The sequence below is a fragment of the Enhydra lutris genome, unplaced genomic scaffold (assembly GCF_002288905.1).
Source record: "Enhydra lutris kenyoni isolate GAN:26980312 unplaced genomic scaffold, ASM228890v2 scaffoldscaffold5, whole genome shotgun sequence".
NCBI lineage: Eukaryota > Metazoa > Chordata > Mammalia > Carnivora > Mustelidae > Enhydra > Enhydra lutris.
In genome coordinates this window covers 48553077-48573901 of record NW_019154089.1, presented here as the reverse complement: position 1 = coordinate 48573901, position 20825 = coordinate 48553077, and the positions used below count along the sequence as shown (strand labels likewise).

Sequence of the window (20825 nt, the reverse complement as noted above, 5' to 3'; positions counted from 1 at the left end):
AAGTTGTGGAACTGGCCAAATCATTTTAACTTTAGGAAAAAGAGAAGGTAGTAAAGTTCATTATGAACTTGATTCAAAAATCAAGGCAATTGCAACGAGTTTGTGATGGCTGGGATCGATACCAGCATGCTGAGGAAGACAGGTATTGACAGGGAGTGACCTCCGCAGGACGAGAACGCCACCAAGGCGCTGTGACTTATCACGGAGATGGGGCTGCTGTAAGAGTGCCTCTGGTTTCTTTATTGCATATCGATTTAGCCAAGGTGATTAAATTCTAATTGCTAAGGACAAATCACAAAAGCATTTGCCAGAGCAAAAAGAAATCAAGTGAGGGGGTGGAGACCTTTCGATAATTGTACCCATTGGTATTCCTGACAGTTTTCTAAAGATGATCCAGGATCAAAAAATAATTGGGAGGTTCAGTGAAGGCTAGGAACTAGACACCATTAGAAATACAAATGCAATAATTATACTCTTCTTGCATACCTCACTATCCAAAGTAATGTGTAAAACTCCTGTCAGTAACATTTAAACTTCAAGCACTTCTACCTTGAATTAGTAATTGAATTTTTAAAGTGCCTTTAATCCTTTTCACAATATCAGATAATATGGAATCCCCCCAACATTTTTATGAGAAATTTTAAACATATATTAAAGAAGAATTATATAGTAAATGTCTTTGTACCTCTCATTTGCCATCTATAATTAATATTTTGCTATCTTTGCTTTGTCACATGCCTAGCTATCCTTATATCCATCTATCTGTCCAATCATCCATCCATCCATCCTATTTTTTATGCATTTCAAAGGATGCTGCAAACATCAGTACAGCAGAGAATCTGTGTTTTACACCAGAGCCCAGGTAACTTCTCCGTTTTCAAAGCTTATGTGCAACTGTGATCACATCTCACCCCCTTGTCACCTCTCATTTAGAAAACCAGGCTCAGCTGACCCACATTTCAGGCTTGTTGTAACGAATAAATAAAATAATAATTGCAATGTTCCTACCGTAAAGGGGTCTGAGCTCTGATAGATGGAGCTCGCCTGCTGTGCTTACTAAACAGGAATGATTTTCTTTGGACTGAATGAAATGAGGCATCTGAGGTTGGCCTCAGTTGCATTCTGGAGGATTCATGAGCGGGATCTGTAACACCAAGGATGCTAACCCACGCTCAAGTTTCCTTCCTTCAACAGGAGTGAAGACCCCCTCACCCTGGGCCACTGGCATGAGCTGCACGTGTCTCGCACAGCAAAAAATGGGATCTTACAAGTGGATAAGCAGAAGGTGGTGGAAGCGATGGCAGAGGTAAGAAGGATATGCTTTAGTGGAAACTGGGGTAGTGTTTTCTTCCTCTCCTGGTGAGAAGAGCAGCAGCGTAGTGGGTAAGTACACGGACCCCAGTGCCAGGCTGCCTTGCTTAACACCCAAGCTCCCCACTGGGCAGGTTTCTTCACTTTTCTATTCCTCGGCTGTGAATGGGGGAATGATATGGGAGGTCTCTTATAGTTGTTGCAAGGATTGAGTGAGCAACTACAAGTATGGCATTTATAAAATTGCTTGCCACCTCCACCCCTACCGCTGATCCCTGCCGTTGTTCGAGTCAGTGTCTGATAGTCAGGACACGGACTTGGAGGGCAGGCTTGCGGGGTGCGAGTCATACACCTGACCCTAGGCTCCTGGGTTCCAGATCTAGTTCCATTCCGTCAACTCACATGGGTCATTTGACCTCCAAGTTTGTGTTTTCTCATCTATAAAATGGGGATAATGGTGATGATAATAGGGCCTAGTTCACAGAGTTGTGCAAATGAGAATAACTATACATGTAAAACATAGTGTTACTAACGCACGGTCAACACTATGCAGCTTGACTTGTTAATAGAGTGCTCTCGTGACCTCAAGAACTAGAATTTCTACTTGTTTATAACCTTCATCCATGATTTTATTCCCAAGGCCATGTCCAAAGAAAATAACATTTTTAAGAAGAGATAAGAGAGGTTTATTTTAAAGTATAACCTACCAGGATTCTTTACACACGAAACATTTAGTCCCCCCAAAACAATGGGGACTTTGGATTTTCTACTATTTTAATTCCCAACATTGTTGTTCTGAACATCACCAGATTTATTTATTTATTTATTTATTTGAACATCACCAGATTTAAAGAAGCTATTAATGAATGTGGGTATTCTGATAAGAAAATGGATTGGTAGAAAAAGAAAAGGAAGGAAAAGAGACTTTTGGTGAGGAAAGAGGTACTGGGTTGAAGAAGAAAAAAAAAGGAAGGACACATATATGTCCAGAGGCCAGCATTAGGGGTGGCAGTGGTGAGAGGTCCTGTCCAAACCAAGGACCTCCTCATGATTAGAAGAATCCCAAACTGAGTTCTGCTTTAAGAGGTGAGGACCCTTCAGACCCACAAAATGTTCTATATGTATTTTGGAAGGAAGGAAAGAAAGAGAAAGGGAAGGAAGGAAAACAGGTTGGAGGGGAGGGAGGGATGGATGGAGGGAAGGAGGGAGATGGATTGTAAAGGGAGAACAGGAATCACTTCTGATATGACCCAGAAAATTCTAACAGCTGAATTTAGTCCAAGATAGAAGTAGAAATTCACAGCTGTAGACTTGACTGTATGTTGACTTAATATAAATTCAAAAAAGCACCGTATCTCTGTAGGCCTTAGTCACAAATATTTGTACAACAGGAACAAAAGTTCAGTATGGGTATATTTGTAGATAGTAGGGTCAAGGCCTTTGGTTACAAATAAAGAGCTCTTCAGGACATGGTATTTTACCATTGGTATTCTACAGCGAAGAGACAACACAAAGGTAGAAACCATACCTCACAGTTTCTGTTGCTACCATATCAAAGAGTGAGAATTAAACCAATATGGTGGAACCTGTGCCTCCCTGTTGGCTTTTGAACCAGACAGGCCTGGAGCACAGCTCCCACCTGGAAAGCGATGTAAACATGAGGGTAAAGTGTAGCTATTCTGGGTGCATGTGCGGTGGTTTTATCTTTTTTTTTTTTTTTTTGAGGCAGCTCTGAAGCAGGTGTGGAAGTCCCCATGCTTGATCTCAATGAGCTGAGCCTTAATCACATCTTCCCCCCAGGGCTTTCTGTTCCCCAGCTGCCCATACCACGTCCAAAGGCATTGCTGACCCTTTTGGTGATAGAGCAGTGCTATTAGGAATAGTGGTCCTAGAGCTTAGAGATAGCTGGGATTAGAGAACACTGCTGGGGGTCAACCCAGGATGTCAGCCCCTAAGTGTCCACACTAAAGCCAAACTGAGTCCTGGGTCGCTCAGCTGAGAAATACCAGCCATCCAGGGTTGAGTCCATGCCCGACTTAAGGGCTCTAGAAACCCCAACCAGTGGCTTCACTCAGGTTTCCCATCCACCTCCAGCTAACCAGAAGTGGCAGATCTAGACACAAAGCCTCATTTTGGTGGGGTCTATTTGCTTTTCTCTTGCGGTTTCCCGTGGGTGGGGCAGCTGCAGCCCAGCCTCTTGTCGATGGCTTGGGGGTGGGGGCGAGGGTTTACTGAGCAACCGAAGGGAAGCAACTCTCACCCCATGAGGCTGGTCCTGTTCCAACTCAAAGGTTCTTCAAAACAGCCTGTTTCTCTGAAACCCTCTGACCCTACAGCCTTCCTCCTCTCCTCTTATTATCTGACTTGAACTTTTGGGTAGCAGTTAAGACGCGACAGTGATGGGCGCCTGTGGGTGTGTGGTGACAGCTGCTGCCTGGGGCCGTGTTCTAGGCAGCCGCTAGAAGTCCGGAAAGCCCTTCGGCTACTTTGTTGAGCACGGCATCCTGCCAACCCTGGGCCAGTTAAGCAAGAACCCCGGAAGCTGCTGAAGGTTATTGACTGAAGGCAGTGCTGTTCGCATCCCAGTCAAGACCTCTCTGCCGTTACCTGGCTGGACCCCGCCACTGTGCGCTCCCCCCAAGACGGTGCCCCTTCCTCTCTGCCCTCCCTGTCTCCCCTTCCCTACTTGGACCTGGTGCCACTTCCATTCTCCTCCCTCCGGCCAGTGATCTGCCTAAAACACAGATAGGACTATTTTCTTCCACTGCTTTTTGGGTACAGAGCAAATTTCTATGCACGCAGTGTCTAATCCCTCCCTGCCTCTGTTCTATACCTACTGTTTCCCCGCAAGCCCTGACTTTGTCTGGTTTCTATAATTCTGACTCTTCCTCAACCACCTCCACCTCCCCAACTCTCTGAGTCCAGGCTAGGGTATGGGACACACACCTCCCCCCAGCAAGTACTTCTAGACTCACCGGAACTGTCCTTGCTGAGCTAGTCCCACCTGCCCGTGTAAGCCTCTGGAGGGCAGGAACTTCCTTGTTCCCTCTTGTCTGGCCAGCATTTAGTGCCTGGGACACAGAAATGCCCAATAATACTGATTAAATCAATGACTAGATGATGCTACTATCTATATTTCATTTCCCCATAAGTCGGAGGCAACCTGACTTACGTTACCTAAAGAGTGCTCATCCCAGAGGTCTCAGATTTCAATGTGTCTCCCTTTGTTGGAACATTTTAACTTTTTGCTTACAGCTCTTATCTGGAGGAATTTGGACACTAACTATGACACACAGTTTGTTGTCCAGCCCACGCCTGAGAGTTTAGGCTGGGAAGTAACCAGTAACAGGGAAAGCCTCTGAGGGTTGACATGGGAACTTTTCTCAGAATATGGAAAACAGAAGAATTTCTCTATCCTTTGTAGTTGATAAGGAATGCCTCCCACCCACCACGCCTGCCTTTTCTCTTGGCCTCCAGCGGTTCTGTCTTTACCACTGCCAATAGCTGGTCACACAGGAATGCTGATTATGCATCCAACCGGGGGCAAAGTGCTAAGGAAGCAGATCTCAGCCTTCAAGAGAGGCTAGACTGTGCTCATGGCAATCACAAACGCCTCCGAAATATCAAAAGCTACAATAAGGGCTTATTTCTCACTTGCATATCCATCCGTGGTCAGGCGCAGCTTTTTGTAAAAAAAAAAAAAAAAAAAAGATTTTATTTATTTATTTGAGGTGGTGGGGAGGATGGGGGCAGACGGAAAGACTCTCAAGCAGACTCACCACTGAGCACGGAGCCTGAGGTGGGACTTGATCTCACCACCCTGAGATCATAACCTGAGCCAAAACCAAGGGTCAGATGCTTAATCGGCTGAGACCCCCAGGCGTCCCTGGTCAGGTGCAGCTTGAATGGTGCACCCAGGCTGAGAGTCACCGTGAGCTACTCTCTGGCTCGGAAAGCTTCTGCGAAGACGTGATTCATTTCTCTGCTGCCTGAGTTTTATTGCCTGGAGCCAGCTCCCTGGCCCCATCAAGATCAGCAGGTTGGAGCTGGTCTTCCTGCAGGGAGAGGGGGTGCTTTTGGAGAAGCGCTGACTACGGGTGGGCAGTCGTGCAGCCCACCACACGCACCGTGACAGCTCTCGGCGGTAGACATTAGGGTTCCCATTTTATAGATGTCGAAACAGAGTCTCAGATAGGTTACTGCACGTACAGACGTTCCAACAGTGGGGGTAAATGGCGATGCCGGCCAATGGGGAAGTCCAGCCAGCCTGCTGGGCTGTGTCCCCAGGGTGTCTGTACCCGTTGGTCGCCTTGACTACCTTTTCCGAAGCTATGTCGTGTTTCTTGTCTCCTCTGTTGGCAGGGAGGCTTCACGCAGATTAAGTGCAACACGGACATTTTTATCGGCGGAGTCCCGAATTACGATGATGTGAAGAAGAACTCGGGCATCCTGAAGCCATTTAGTGGAAGCATCCAGAAGGTACCGGCTTCACTTACGCATGTTTGTTGTGTGGCCTGGTCTGCAGATGATGGGATCGAGAACTGTGATCGCTGTAATCCAATGCCTCCAAAAAAGAAGCTTGGGGAAAGTTTTAAGGTTTTCTTTCTTAATGCTAGCCACAGAGCTTTCCAATCCCACTTTCTGATAACGTCTGCTCCCAGGCCTCTGTCCAGCAGACATTCCATGAACGCAGCTCAGTGAAGATGAATCCTTACAGCCAATCCACCAAAGGATCCGGGCAGTGCTGAGGGAGGGAGCAGGTGTCAGGTGATTGCCGATGCTTCTACCAAAGGGAAGGAGGCCAAGGGGGTCTCCTAGACAGTCTCGGCTCTGTGCTTCTCTTTGGGGTTACTCTGCGGTCTGCTCAAGAGCCAACCCCCAATCCCATCTCCATGCCCACTGCCACCCCTGCAAGTTAACAATTGTTCACCCATCACATAACCCAGCCCCTAAGAGCATAGATGAAGGAAGTCCTTCCATAGAAGGTTTAGCAAAAACAATCCTTCAGCTAGTTAAAGCTATAGGACACTGACCCCACTCATATTTGTCTGTTATTCCTTCCCTTGGGGCTGCTCATGACCTCTCCGGTTATGATAACATGTTTTGTCTATAACAGACATGCAGGCTGGCTCACCAAACCAGATTTCCAGGACCATGAAACCCTGGGAGAAAAAGGATTTGAAGAAAAGCATATTCGATTCCTGGATGTTAGCTTTGTCCTGTTTTCCTTAAGCAACCAATGGTGGGCGGTGGGCCGCTGATCCTTTCTAGCCTTGGGATGAAGCATGGGGGAGGCCAGAATGAAGGAGGCCAATGAAAGGAGGCCCTTTCATGATTTGCACTCAGAAAGGCCCCGCGGAGCTCTTTCTCCTCTTGTATCCCGGTGTGGGTTCCACAAAAGGGGTCCAGTCAAACTTGCTGACTCTGATGTGTTTCCCTGTGTGGCTGAACAGTGATATCCGTGACACCTCAGCTCAGCCCATAGTCCCCCATCAGCACAGTTGGCTGTGTTTAATCATGTTTTTGAAATTCTCACTTAGAAAGCAAGCTGAGATGCTAAGGGGCCCCATGCCCTCTCCCCACCCTTGTCAGGCTTTCCCCCTCCCCCCTCTCACAGCACACAGAACCCTTTCCTCCGCACCTCCTGGGCAGGACACCCTCCCCTCCCAGAGGCTGAGTCACTGGCTCTGCTATGTCCCGCGGTGGACGGTAGCATCTTGGCTTGTCTCAAGTACGTATGACTCAGTTTCACAGTCTTTCACTTGGAGCATGAAAAGGGGGCAACTATAGAAGGATTCTGGCTGCTTTCTTGCAGCTTGTAAGATTCAAGACCAGGAAAAGAAGTGTTCTCCCAACTCTCCCGACACCCTCCAAGGTCCAGGCAAGCCTGTGGAACCACGCATTAGTGGCAGGAAGGACCACGGCTAACCTCTCAGGACGCCCTGCAGGGTGGAGGTCTCTGTCCGCAGGTTCCGCAAAGTGACTCGAACATGCAGCCGAGGTTGGAAGTGCATGACACTGAAGCACCCACAGCTCAAAACAAGCACACTCTCCACAGCAAGGACTGAAAAGCTTGGCTCCGTTTATTTGGGGCTGGAAACCCAGTAACCTCTCCCTGTCATCCTTCACTTGCACTAGAGCCCCCACTGCAGGGAGAAGGGTGTGAAGGCAAAGGAGCTCTCCTGTCGCAGTGAGTCTGCATGGCAGTGCTAAGAATGGCATCTGAGTTTCTTTCTTTTTTTTTTTTTTAAACGGTGGGGAACAGGATGTGGAGAGGAAGGGAATTCAAGAGTGTCAGGCAGGGAGGGTAGCGGAGTGGGTGGGACAATCGGGAAGACCCAGTTGATGGAGCTGTAGATTCCCTGGAGCCCATTAGGCAGAAGAACACAGCAGCACAGGGAGACGCTTCTCCCAGCCCCACTGCCCCCGGGAGCCATCCATTCCCCTTTGGTTCCTGCCCGTGTGGTTCTTTCTCTTGTATTCTTTCCTGTTGGCTTCACAGCAGCACCTTTCAACCTCGGCTGCATCTTCGAGTCACTTGGAAAGCTGTTAAAAGTGACTGCTGACCGGCCCCCACCCTCAGAGATGCTGAGGGGGACCTGTGTGGCCCCCGGCCATCGGTACTTTTCTTAAAGTTCCCCAGGCCATTCTAACAGGCAGCCAGGTTGAGGACCCTCATTTATGGGGACCTCTTTACGACCTCCTGGAATCTTCCAGAGCCAGAGGATGCTTTCCTCTCTGCAGAGTCTCCCAAGGGCCACAGGTAATGACATCAGTTTCTGCATCGCTTTTACAAGGTGATAAAAACCGGAACTGGACGTTCTCTCTTTTATGAAAGCTCCTTCACCAGGCGTCTTGCAGGTGAGGATGCCGAGGGAGGCTTCAGCCGACTGTGAACATGTGTCCCGAGTGCCCGAACATCTTGACCTTTTGTCCCCTGCAGATCATCCTGAACGACCGCACCATCCACCTGAAGCACGACTTCACGTGGGGCGTGAATGTGGAGAACGCAGCCCACCCCTGCGTGGTGGGGCCCTGTGCACACGGGGGCAGCTGTCGGCCCAGGAAGGAGGGCTACGAGTGCGACTGCCCCCTGGGCTTCGAGGGCCTGCACTGCCAGAAAGGTAGGCATGGAGCGGGAGGGGGTGTCTCCAGAAGCACGGGGGCCGCACTCTTCCAGGAGGGGCTGCGAACCCCAGGACAGCCAGGCACGTGGTTTTGAGCAGTGAGTTCAGGAATGTGATAGCTGGCATGTCCCATGTTTAATTATCCTATTAAAGAAGAATCATAATGTCAAAATACCTCTAACAGCGGGCCTCTTCCCTGAGAATGCCCTGATGGTCTGGGAACCAAAAGCTTAAATCCTAGTGTAGAGGGGGTTTCCAGGACCCTTGCCTCTGAGCCGTACCCAGAGTCTGTCCTGATAGGTGGGTGCCTGGGCTATAGAGGCTGGTAAGTATGTTGACCTCTACCTGTGAACGCGATAACGAGAAATCTGAGAAATCTTGCCCAGGACAGAAAAAGGTAAATTCTGCTGAATTATAAATAACCTTCTGTGAAGTGCTATTTTTCATGCTCTTTCCTCTGTGCCTGGGTTTCCTCCTCAATAAAACGGGAATAATCATGCAATAATGTCTAACACAGAGGGTGGTAATGTAGGTTAAATGAGGCGATGCTTATTCCTGAGAAACATGTCTACTAAGCCCTCCACCAGTACTCACCGTCATTGTTATTGGTGAGAAGAAGAAAATCCACTGCACATGCCGAGAGCTACTCAGCTTCCAGCCCGCACTTGTCTGAAAGCTAGAGTAGGTGACAGGCCTCCAGTCCCTACTGGATGGAGCTTCCGCACCTGCCCCAGGGAGGCCACGGACCTTGTGTCTGGAAGACGCCTACCAGCATATGGTCATGTTGGGCCATTGGATCTTTTTGTTTCAAATATTAGTACGGCCTCACCTGTCTGGGAACTAATTAAAAAAAAAAAAAGGCATCAGGCCACAGGAAGTGAGGAGGTGAGCCTAAGTGAAGGGATGTGTGCTCTCTCTTTTCCATCTGTTTCCAGGTTCCTGAACTTTATCAGCATTTGGGCTTAGGGGAAGACAATTACAGGCAGATGCTACAGTGTCAGAATAGTAGGAGAACTTGTTTTGCAGTGACCAAGGGAAATAGGAATGCTAATTTGCTGGTTGGAAGCCTGCATCGTATTTTATTACAGTGAATTTTGAAAACTGCGTGGCAAATTATATGAAATACATTTATGAACATAGCTCACCCTAGTGATGAAGCCCCGAAGAAGAGTAATGGATCCATTTCTGGAAAGATCCTGATTATAATTCTAACAAGCAAATTGTTGTTTGGCTAATGGCACGTACTTGTGGAGATTTAGTTCAAGAGCAGCCCATTCATTCGGAAAATTGAGTTTGGATTTTACACATTAGTGTTTGAGTTTCCTGGGTCTCCAGCTTTACCAGAAGCAATTCAGATTTGCTCCTGCCTTAAATACTCACCTTAATGGTCCATATATAAAGTCCAGGCTTAAATGAACGTCTCACTTAGAGAACTAGAGGAGGAAGGACAGGATAATTTGCGATCTTGTTAAGCCTCGTTTTCCGCTGCAGAGCAGTAGCCATAACAGATCTAAAGTGCTCACATTTATAGCTTCGTAACTGTGGGTTCGGGTTCAGTGAGAAGCAAGTATCACCAGCGTGAGGAGTCAAGCCCCAGGGAGGTCCTGGACAGCAGCCAGGGGACCTGGGGGGCATTAGGCCTCTTTTTCTGGAATATGCTAGGCTTGAGGCCAGAGTAAAACCCAGGCCAACTATCACCTCCCCTCGTGTTGTATCAGTGTTTCCTTATGCTTTGAAATAAAGATAGCGTTTCTGCCCCAATAGCAGCCATGGCTACTCCTAGGAAGGCTTATGCATGGCAGGGGGCTGGGTGGCCTATAGCAGTCATTTCTTCTGTTATATGGCTTGAAAGCATTAATGAGAGACTGGGTACAGGTTAGGCTGTTAAGGACAATTTTTTCTGGACCCCTGCAGGCACGTGGTAGCATGCATTTGTCACACGGACTGCTCTAATATTGGGGTGAGCATCTCGTCCTGAGTGAGGATTAGAAAGAGGAGGGAGAGAGATGGGCTGCTCTACTGTTCCACAGAGATACAGAAGAACATTCTAAAAGTTTGGTTAGATTCTTGGTGGGAGAGACCAGGAATGCTCAGAAGCCATCCTTGGTCGTCAGGATGAATCCTGACAGGTAGACAGGAAACGGTCTTGTCTAATCCAGCGAGGTGGTCCCTAACTTCCTATATTTAAAAGTTTGGGCCTTTTTTTTCCCCTCCCTGATAACCAGATCATGTTTCAAAAGCAAGAACCTCTTCTTAGTATTCCCTCTGGAAGTTAAATCCTTTTACAACAACACATTGCGGAAGTCACCAGCGCTAGGCCTCATTCAATCCATGCCACCTTCTCTTCCAGCAGTGTAGTGTTGGGGAATCCCTGGTGGGTCTGGTTTTCTCTACCCTGGTCAGGGAGTTTGTGGCACGCAGGTGATTTCCGCTAGGACACTCATTGGGAGCTTGGCACCTGTTCTCACCTCTTGGTGGCCCAGGAGGGTTGGAACCAGAAACTCGGGCAAATCCTGGAGTGGTCTAGACACCCAGACCATCACAGGGGTCTAGGGACCTCCCCCTCTGTCCCTGCAAGGCTGAGCTCAGAAAGAAGTAGGCATCGAACTCCCACTGAGTTCCTTACTGCTCCCGGGACGCTGTGGGCTCCCTGCAGTACCAGCAGCTACAGAAGACTGAACTGTCCACCTCAACCTGGGGAACCCACCAGGCCAGGAGAAGCCAGTTGTTCTGACTCCCAACCTACTTCTAACTTCAGGTGCCTACAAAAATCATACAGCCTGACTTTGGTGGTCCCCTCTCCTTCCGTGTGGGGTGTCTCACTCTTAGGTGCCTTCTGCCACCTCAAATCTAGGCACCCCCTTGGGACACCCCAATACTGAGACCCCCCCTTCTCCTCTCACAAGAGGGGTGTCACGAAGGCCTCCCTCCTCAGAAAAGGTATGCCCCGTCCTTACAGATTTCGTTTCTCCTTCTCTCTATTCTCATCCAAATTTACCCATCTTGCGTCGGGTCCCTCAGAGTTCTTGTATCTCAGTAGGTTACTAGTGAGTTAAAGCAGAATTTAACAAAGCTCATGTACAAAATTAGGTTCTAAGAAATATTAATGGCTGTTCTGAGCACACATGCGAAGACGGACAACATGCGTTCACAGACACAAAATGGGAGCTGGGGTTCTGTGGGCACGTAAGCTTGGGTAATCCTGAATAACCCCAGTTTCAACAACTCTCTCTTCTGGGGGACTTCTTGGCGCCTTGGCTGTGATCGGAGTGTCCAAGACAAGGTAGAGAATGCAGCTGTCTCCCCCGGGGCTTCTCCCAGCCAGTAGCACACAGGCCATTTGGAAAAGAACTCTGAGGCCTGGGCCTCCCTTCCCTGCATTGACCGAGTTTGGACTCGGGGCGTGCAGGACTCGTCCGGCCGCTAGGTGGCGGTGTTTCCCTGCAGCGGGAGAGCCGCTCCGCACTCATGACTGACCGGGAACTGGGCTTGGGCACACGGTCCTCAGTCCTACAGGATGGGATCTTGTCTCATCATTGCACATCTACCCCAAATGCAACATTTCGAACATTTTCTATTGTGTTTAGCCAATTCACAGCACACTGCGAGGTCTGATTTAGATGATTTTGCTTTTTCTGGTCCCAATATATGAAAAAATAGTTCAGTACATGTAAGCCATAATTTAGGAAAAATCAGTCTATAAATGCACAAATTCGTACAGCATATTCCTTATGCAGGCTATAGGGACTGTTTTTTCCTTAGCTTGTTGTGTCATTCAACAATGGAGCAGTGTGGTGGTGTTCAGCCTGGATGGTGGTCTTTTTTTTTTTTTTTTTTTAAGATTTTATTTATTTATTTGTCAGAGAGAGAGAGAGAGCGAGCACAGGCGGACAGAGTGGCAGGCAGAAGCAGAGGGAGAAGCAGGCTCCCCACAGAACAAGGAGCCCGATGTGGGACTCGATCCCAGGATGCTGGGATCATGACCTGAGCCGAAGGCAGCTGCTTAACCAACTGAGCCACCCAGGCGTCCCCTGGGTGGTGGTCTTGAGAGAGTTGAAGGCTGGTCCTGGACAGAAAGGGGTTTGGTGGTTGTTACTCCAGCTACAGAGGCTGCATCATGGAACCAAGAATCCTGGACCAAGTAGAACTGTCCAGCAAGGGAGGGTGCTGCCTGGTGGATGAGGGAGCTGCCTCGGGCCCGGTGGCCATCCATCAGGATGTTGCTGGGTTGGGAAAGTTAGGTTACAGCCCCCCAGGTCCTTCCTTCTCTGGGGCCCTGTGACTGTAAGGAAGAGCCCGCACCCCGCCAACTCGGTTGGGAATCTCATGTCCCTCAAGTGGAAAATTGGCTTCGTGTGGCTTGGAGGCGGCTATTCATTGGGTACTTTTTTGTGTCAGCAGATGGCACGAACTTTTAGGTATAAACGTGAAAACGTGACAAAAACACTTCTCCACTAGTGCCTTTGCTGCAGAAGAAAAGATGGTGTTGAAAACATCGGGTTAGGATAAAATATCATCATGTTTACAATATTTAAATAAGCTACAGAGGGCCGGAAAGGGCTAGATGGTCACTTCCAGCTCTCGTGTTCTAGCCCAGAATTAATATTTATCCACATATACTGCCTGCAGTGAGTAGATTTTCACCATTTTCTATTCAGTCCGGTCATTCCTGGAGCATTCCCCTTGCCCTTTGTTAATCACAGAATGAGCAGGGCGGGGTGCGGGGGAGAGTTGGGGGATATTTTTCCATCACCGAGAGAAAAGAGGCAGCTGGCTGGCTTCTCATTCCTCTTTCACATGTAGCTAGAGGCAAGAAAAGTAATAATCATTGACAAGGTAAGTAACTCTTTAGCAAAGAACTGTTTCTCCAGGTTTAGAATAAACGGGGAATTGTTAGTTCGAACTCAGGGAGCCTCAGAAGTGTCAGAGGAGGGACACATCCCTTCTTTGTCCACCCCCCACCCCACCCCCACCATGAAGTGGAGGCTAAGGGAGGGGAGTTGGTGCTAATTGTGCTGAGAAAGATTCCAGCGGTTCCTGTGGGATTCTAGTCTCATTCCTCTAAGAGGACAAGCTGGGCCCTCTCAGGGCTTTATGAGGGAAATAAGGCCGGTTTCCAGTGATCTGCAACCGAGGTATTTGGGATTTTACAACAACTGTGGAATTCTGACTTTCCCTGTTCTGTTCCATGCTGGCACCTGGCAGAGTGTGGAAACTACTGCCTCAATAGTAAGTACAATAGGTCCCATGAGACACCGTGAAAGCGCCCTGGGCTCCTGCCAGGGGGGCTCTGGCCAGGCCGTGGGCTCCGTGCAGGCCAACCGCATGTGGAGGGTAACTTGGCTCAGTGGTGTGGGACTCGGCCGCTCCACTGGGGAGGTGGGACTCCTCCCTCTAAATCCAGCAGGCCCGGGATAGCACTCCTCTCCCAGCGGGACCTCGGGGAGAGCCTGAACCCCAGAGCTGGGCGCCTGGCAGACAGCTGACCCCTTGGAGGCTCTCTGCCCAGCTGACATGTGACAAGCACATCCTGCCCATTTCAAGGAGTCCAGGGGAACGATGGCTCTTGGCCACGGGCCCACGCCCATGGCCAATAAGGGCAGGCCCAGACCCTGCCTGTGCCTCTTACCCTGGGGGTGAGCCAAACCCAGCGGGGGAGCCTTGGCTATGTTTAGCTCTGGGAATGACTCCTCTGACAGCTTGGCTAGCCTCTCCTTTTACCTCCTGGGCACTCGTATCCTGAAGTTAGGGGCCCGCATCCCACCAACAGGCCCCCTTGTCCCTCTTCCTCTCTTGCCTTCTCATTTCGACTTCTACTCCTCTGGGTCCTTCCCTCGCTGCCTGGCTTCCGCCCCACTCTTTCCCCCACCTGAAGGCTGCCCGGGCACTCGGCTCTCCTTTCCCTCCTTGGCAGCTTCTTTTCTCCTTCCCCCCCTCTCCTTCTTTCCGTTCATTTTCCTCCTCAGCCCATATTTTGCATCCCCGCTGTTTTTACCTGTCTCTGTTTCCCTTCCTTTTCTTCCCCTCTTCCTCATACCTGCTTTAACCAGAGGGAGAGAGGCTGGCGGTGTGGCCAGAATTTTGGAGTTAACAGTAGCCCCCCCTTATCTGTGGGGGGCACCTGCCAAGACCCCCAGCAGATGCCTGAAACCACAGACAGTACAGACTCTCATATACTCTATGTTTCTTCCCAGCCGTGCTCACCTACGATGAAGTGTAGCATCTAAATTGGGCACAGTAAGAAGAGCAACGACAATAACTGATGATAAAATAGAACCCTTCCGACCACACACATAATCAGAGTTTTGTGACCATGGTCTGTCTCTCTCGGATACATTATGGGACCGTGCCCACCCTTCCGGTGATGCTGAGAGGGGAAATGGCGGTTCGGTGGGATGAAGTGAGGGCAGTGACACAGGCATGGTGACCCAGCATTAGGCCCCTGTTGGCTTTCTGACAGGAGGAGCATCTGCTAGAACATGGCCAACCGCAAGTGACTGAAAGCATGGCCAGCGAGCCCACCAGTAAGCGGGGCCACCGTCCTAGATCGAGCCTTCCTTGGTTCCAGTCGGCACCCCCTGGGCCGGCAGCCCCCTGTCCGGAGCTGTGAAGTGTCAGAGAACATGAAAGCAATTTCTTGAGCATTACCTCTGAAATTATTCGACTTTCATTTTTCTTCCTTTGCTTTTCTTGTTCCCTCCCTCCCCCTCCTCCATCCTTCTTTCCTTTTTTAAATTTTTTTTTTTTTTTAAACATTGTGGAAACCTGCACGGGTGACCTGCCAACAGAGGAATTTATCCTTGGGGCTCAAGGTCATTGGGTTTGGGGGTTCGCTGTTGCCTTTCTCTCTCTCCTTTCTCTCTGTCTCTCCCTTTCTCTTTTCATGATGAGAAGTTAAGTGTAAACTTTCCTGCAGTTCATAGTATCAAATAATTTTACGTTTTCTCTCCTGGGCGTGGAGTCAGCTCGGTGTCTCCTTTGCATCAAGCATGCTTTTTGGTGAAACTCTAACTGCTCTTATAAGCTGGCTTCTTCTCTCTCGTTTTGCACGTCTCTTCAAAAATGCGATTCATTCCATCTTAATTTCCTTCAACGGTCATTTCTCTGTCTTTCTGAAGGGAGAAAGATATAGCCATGTGGGAAAGGGTGATTCCTTAGGAAAACAAAGGCATGAGACATTAGGAAGAAGCAAATACACTGCTAAGATACTGGGAAGTCCGAGGTGGGCTGAGGGCCAGAATTAAGAAGAGCCCACCTGCTATATGGTCTTATGCTCTCTTTGCTGTGTGACCTTGGGCAAATCCTTGATGACCCCCATGCATCGTCTTCCACTTCTGTGACATGGGAATAACCAGCCGTCCTCCATACTCTCTGCTACTTCATGAGAATATGGTGAAGAGGCTCTAAAACATGACACTGGAAGGTGATTTATATTTAAAAAAACAAAGAACAAAAAAACAAAAACAACTGAGCCGAAAACCTTATCCTGCCTACTTCACCAGTCTCTTGAAGTCATGGCTGAAGGAGTAGGAGTCCTAGAGCAGATTGGCTTCAGATAATGAAATCCTGGTGGGCTTTGTTTGGGGATTGTTTTCTCTGCCTCCCTTGGAGAGTATCTAGAGTTATCCCCAGCTGTTCCCCACATGGCCCAAGACCTACTCTTTGGCTTCCAAGAATAATTGGGCACAGTTCAAGTTTCAGCATACTGCGAGGACTTCTCAGTAGTGCTGAGGCCAGCAGCAGTGACAGCCAGCCCCAGGGAGGTGACCACGGGGAGACACCAACCCCAAGCCGTGACAGGCAGCTCCGAACCTGGCTAAGTACGTGGGCAGCCAAGAGGAAGGGGCTGACAAGTTGTTAAATGTCCCCTTTCCAGGAGCTGGCATCCTCTGTAGTTTCCTGCCCTGTGATTGAGGGCTGGGGTCAAGAGATCCGAATACCATGTAACCTCCATTTTCTCTTCTGTCTCAGCCATCACAGAAGCCATTGAGATCCCGCAGTTCATCGGGCGCAGTTACCTGATCTACGACAACCCAGATATCCTTAAGAGGTAATAAGTTATAGGGGGCACCTTCCTTATCTCTGCGGGGGTCCATTTCTCAAAGTCTTTCCCAGGACTTTTCCTTATCTTACTTGCCAGAAGATAATTCTCCAAGAAGGCCATTGAGCCATGGCCTCAGGGGAGGGGAGAAAAACTCAAAATAGACATAGAACTAGAACAAAACAAACACAAAAACAAACTCTACTTGAAAAGTGCTGCCTTTCAGACAACCCTGTTACCAACAGCCCAAACCTTTTCTGGTCAGAGGGCCTGGAGGGAGGAGACTGCCCAGCCCCAGGATTTCCAGCAGCCGGGCACTGGGAAGCATTGAGAACTTGACACGCCCCAAGTTGGGGTTCTGAATGTGATTCCCCAGGTGGGACAGTTAGCTGGGCGCTGTCCTCTGGCCACAGTGTGCAGTCCTGCCTGGAGCCAGCAGCGGAAGCACTCCTGTGGTCCTGCCATCACAGTCTTCAAGTCCACATGCTACCTTGCGTCTTCCTCCGCAGAGCTCCACTGTCCCCTTCAGGCTCTGGCCAGTTCAATGAGGGGCTTCTCGGCTCTCCTCATGTGGCTACAAGAGCCTGATCCGAGGAGATGACCAGGTGCTAGCCAGGCTTTTCATGCCTGGTGGCAGAAGCTCCGGCCCTGCCCTGGAGTCCAAGCCCCTGGTTTGGTACCGCGTGCGGACAAGACAAGGAAAAGGCTGGCCCTACCCAGGCAGAGTCCTCACCCTAGCCAAGCTCATCTGTGGTGCTTCCAATGTGCCCTTCTCTCTTTCTTTGTCCTCCTCTAGTTCCTTATAGTTTATAGGGTGCCTTCCCCCACTCTGCCACCAGCACCGTCATTCTAGAATTTTCCTTCCTCTTTAGGTTGACTGCATCTTAGCAGACTAAGGCAAAGCTTTAAGCAAAAGGCACCCAGTACTTAAGGTCGATGAGTTTGGGGGCCTTTCAAGGGAGAAAGTGGTTGAGAGAAATTTTCCCAGGGCGCTGGATGCACCTGGTAACTGAACACACACCAGACGGACACTGCTTCATTTCTTTAATCGCATGTTGTGTTTATCTAGGTTGTCTTGGCGTGGGGTCCAAAGAGAGCCTCTTCCTTTTTCAGCCCTTTCTCCCCAAAGATACAAGGGCATCAGTCCCCAGAAAAAAGCTGACCTGTCTGAGCCCCGTTCCATTCCTCTCAGCTTCCTGTTCCTTTCCACCCTGCCTCCACCCTAGCAGCTCTCAAAACCGTTATCCTATCGAGCCACATTCCTTGTCTGACACTCTTCCCCCTGTCCAGTCACTCCCTCAAGGACAGTCACTGCCAGAGCGGGCAATCCATAGCCATGACCAGGCCCAGAGAGCTGCCAACTTGAACCTCTTGGCAATTAAGAAACTCACTTTCTGTTGGGGAATGGGGAGCAGTATTCCAAGGCCCCTTGAGGGGGGGACAGGAAAGAGGGAATATTGAGGTGTGAATTGGAGGTATAGCCTCGATGCCAGCTTTGGCCAGAGTCTAGCTAATCTGTAACTCATAAAATGGCCTCTTGTGGAGTTTCACCACAGGGACAGAAGACACTGCTGCAGAATGAGTGTCCAGAATTGGAGGCCCATCGTGTGGCCTGTGGTGGTGATGCCATTTGTCATTTCCTGGTAGTATGTGTCAGAAATGCCAGATTACCCTTACACCTGGCTCCCCCGGGGCTAACAGACAAAACTGGGCCTATTTAGAATGGCTGTTGGTGGAGACGGGTTGAACTGTTGGAATAATTTGTGCATTTTCCCCAGGGTATCCGGATCAAGATCAAATGCGTTCATGAGGTTTAAGACAACTGCCAAGGATGGTCTGTTGTTCTGGAGGGGAGATAGCCCCATGAGACCCAACAGTGACTTCATTTCCTTGGGCCTTCGAGATGGAGCCCTGGTGTTCAGGTAACCTAACCCCTCAGGACTGGTCATGCCAAACAGAGTGATGCCAAAGTAAGCCAGCACCCTGTATGCCAAAATGGACCTGAAGGTCCAAGCTTCTGCAAGGCTTTTGGAGTTTCTTTCTAGCATCCACCTTCTAGAGCATCAGTTGGCAAATTTTAGCCTGAGGGCCAAATCCAGCCCGTCACCCGTTTTTGTAAATGGAGTTTTGTTGGAATTCTGCCATACTCATTCACTTATATATTATCTGATTACTTTCATGCTATGGGGGCACACTTGAGTAGTTTCAGTAGGGATTCCAGGGCAAAGCCTAAAATACTTATCATGTGGCTTTTTACACAACATTTTTGGACCCCTGTTCTAGGCCATATGCTCCCCACTTGCAAATTAGGAGGTAGTAGGAAGAGGGCTTTGATAGCGCTGAGCCCAGGTGTGAGTGCTCTGCTCAAAGTGGCTCAGACAGATGTGACCAGCTAAGGTCGAGAGACCTGCCTGTAAATTCTGACTCTGGTCCCTATTAGCTGTGCAGCCTCGGGAAGGAGACCGCCTGCCTTCTGGTCTCCCCTGCAAAGCCAGACCACCTGTCCGTGGACCAACCCAACATTTGGATTTTTGTGACTGCTTCGGGAGTGATACTGATAAGGCAGTCCCAGAAGTTCTTACCTCTTTTGAGTGACTTGAGACTGTTCTCAAATTTGTCAAATGGATCATTCTGAGAAGCAGCTAAAAGATTACTTAGACCACTTCTCCCCACCATGGCAGGTGGGAGCCGGGTTTCCCCAGAGCAGGCACTGGCTTGTGTGATGTGAGAAAGTTTCTTTAGAGACTATGATTGTACATCCTCATTTGAGGTTAGAAATAACTTGTCTAGACCCATGATTCCCAAAACGTGGTCTCTGGACCAGCAGCATTAGTGACCCCCAGAAACTTGTAACAACTCTAGGGGTGGGGCCCAGCCGTCTGTTTTAACTGTTTCTCCTAGTGATTCTGTCCACTAAGGTTTGAAACCCCTGCCTGGTTTCTAGATCATCTATCTGTTCTCTATGGGGATAGGAATTTCTCTGGCTTTTCCTTCTTTAATTCCCCCTCTGGTGACCAGCACAAATTCACTAAATGATATGGGATCAGTTGGAATCAAAACAAAGATGACTGACCTGAGGGGGAGGTGAAGATTTAATTCTGGGGCTGCTGTAGATCATGCACAGGGATTACTGACAATCTGAGTAGAATAATGTAAGTCTTTTCTGTTTGAATAAAAGGCATTTTGACAGGAAATGTCATTTGTGAACATCACGTTTGCCCCTAAACAGCAGAGTGGGCTGGGGGTTGTGATCCTGTGATGGTCGGGGACTTGTGAGAGAGCATGTGGTTGAAGGCTCCGGGCTGGCCGGTGGGAGCACTCTCCCCGTCGCGGCTCCTTTCCCCCCTTGGCCCTGAGGTCAAACACAGAGCTCTTCACACCCCAGTTTCAGGCTGGCTGCCGTGAAGCCATTTTCTTGTGGTTTTCCTGTGGTTAACCTCACCAAGGCCTCAAGTACTTGATTGTGCCCAGAAAGGGGAACTGAAACAGTAGCTCAGCCGTGGGTGGGAGGCCCAGCTTCCCCCCTCTTAAACCACCAACCCCGGACAGGGGAACTGCACTTGGGCCCACGCCGCACCTCCCACCGGCTCTGGGCTCTCACAGCTGGCCAGCCCCCACTTCCCACACCCCCGGGACACCCTCTGATCGCCCCCCTGCATCTCAGACATTTTTCTTCTGTTACCAGTTCTCCCTCAGGATTCTGCAAATGGGCTTGGTGTGTTTCTTTTAACCTGGAGTGGTGGCTGTGTTCTGTGTGGAGGATGCTGGCTTCCCCCCGACCCAGGCAGTCGTCTGTGCCCACCTGTCCCTGGGCCTGGAGCTGCAGTGTCGCTGCCTCTGCTACCTTCCTTCCTCTGAGCAGGCACTTCTCACATCCATTCACCCAGTGTGGATGTAGGAAGTGTTGCGGGAGGCTGGGCATGGAAAGGAATTAGAGTGCCAGCCAGTGGTTTGAAAATGTCAGTGTACAGAGAGTCAGCCGGGAGGGGGAGGGACGTGGCTGGTCTCAGAGGTGGATTCCTGGGACAACCCCAGAGATTCTGATGGCCCAGGGCCTCGGGGGTATCAGAATCCTATTGGAAACGATCAGGAGCTGCACCCTAAGAAGCAGGGTCTGAAATGGTCAACCGCCTGGGCTTGGAGTCAGACATGAGCCATTCCCATGGCCTCGTGACCTTGGGCAAGTTACCCTGCCTCCCTGTAAAAGCCCAAAGCAAACAGTCATGAGGACTGAATGGGTTAACTCATGGGCAGGGCTTAGTGCAGGGTCTGGCCTATCTCGATGTCAGTGGTGCTGATTATTAAAATTGTAATCTTGGAGCAAATGTTTTCTGAGTTTCTGTGTA

The 20825-nt window shown here is 49.6% G+C and overlaps 1 protein-coding gene across 1 annotated transcript in view; it reads left to right on the top strand.

The window, feature by feature from the left end:
* LOC111140780 (pikachurin-like) overlaps positions 1 to 20825 on the top strand; it is a 52397-nt gene that overhangs the window by 23553 nt on the left and 8019 nt on the right. Inside the window, exons 10-15 of the mRNA XM_022492965.1 lie at positions 1195 to 1306; positions 5674 to 5790; positions 8255 to 8435; positions 13644 to 13667; positions 16410 to 16488; positions 18258 to 18401. Coding sequence (XP_022348673.1) covers positions 1195 to 1306; positions 5674 to 5790; positions 8255 to 8435; positions 13644 to 13667; positions 16410 to 16488; positions 18258 to 18401 — 657 coding nt within the window. The remainder of the gene's footprint in view (positions 1 to 1194; positions 1307 to 5673; positions 5791 to 8254; positions 8436 to 13643; positions 13668 to 16409; positions 16489 to 18257; positions 18402 to 20825) is intronic.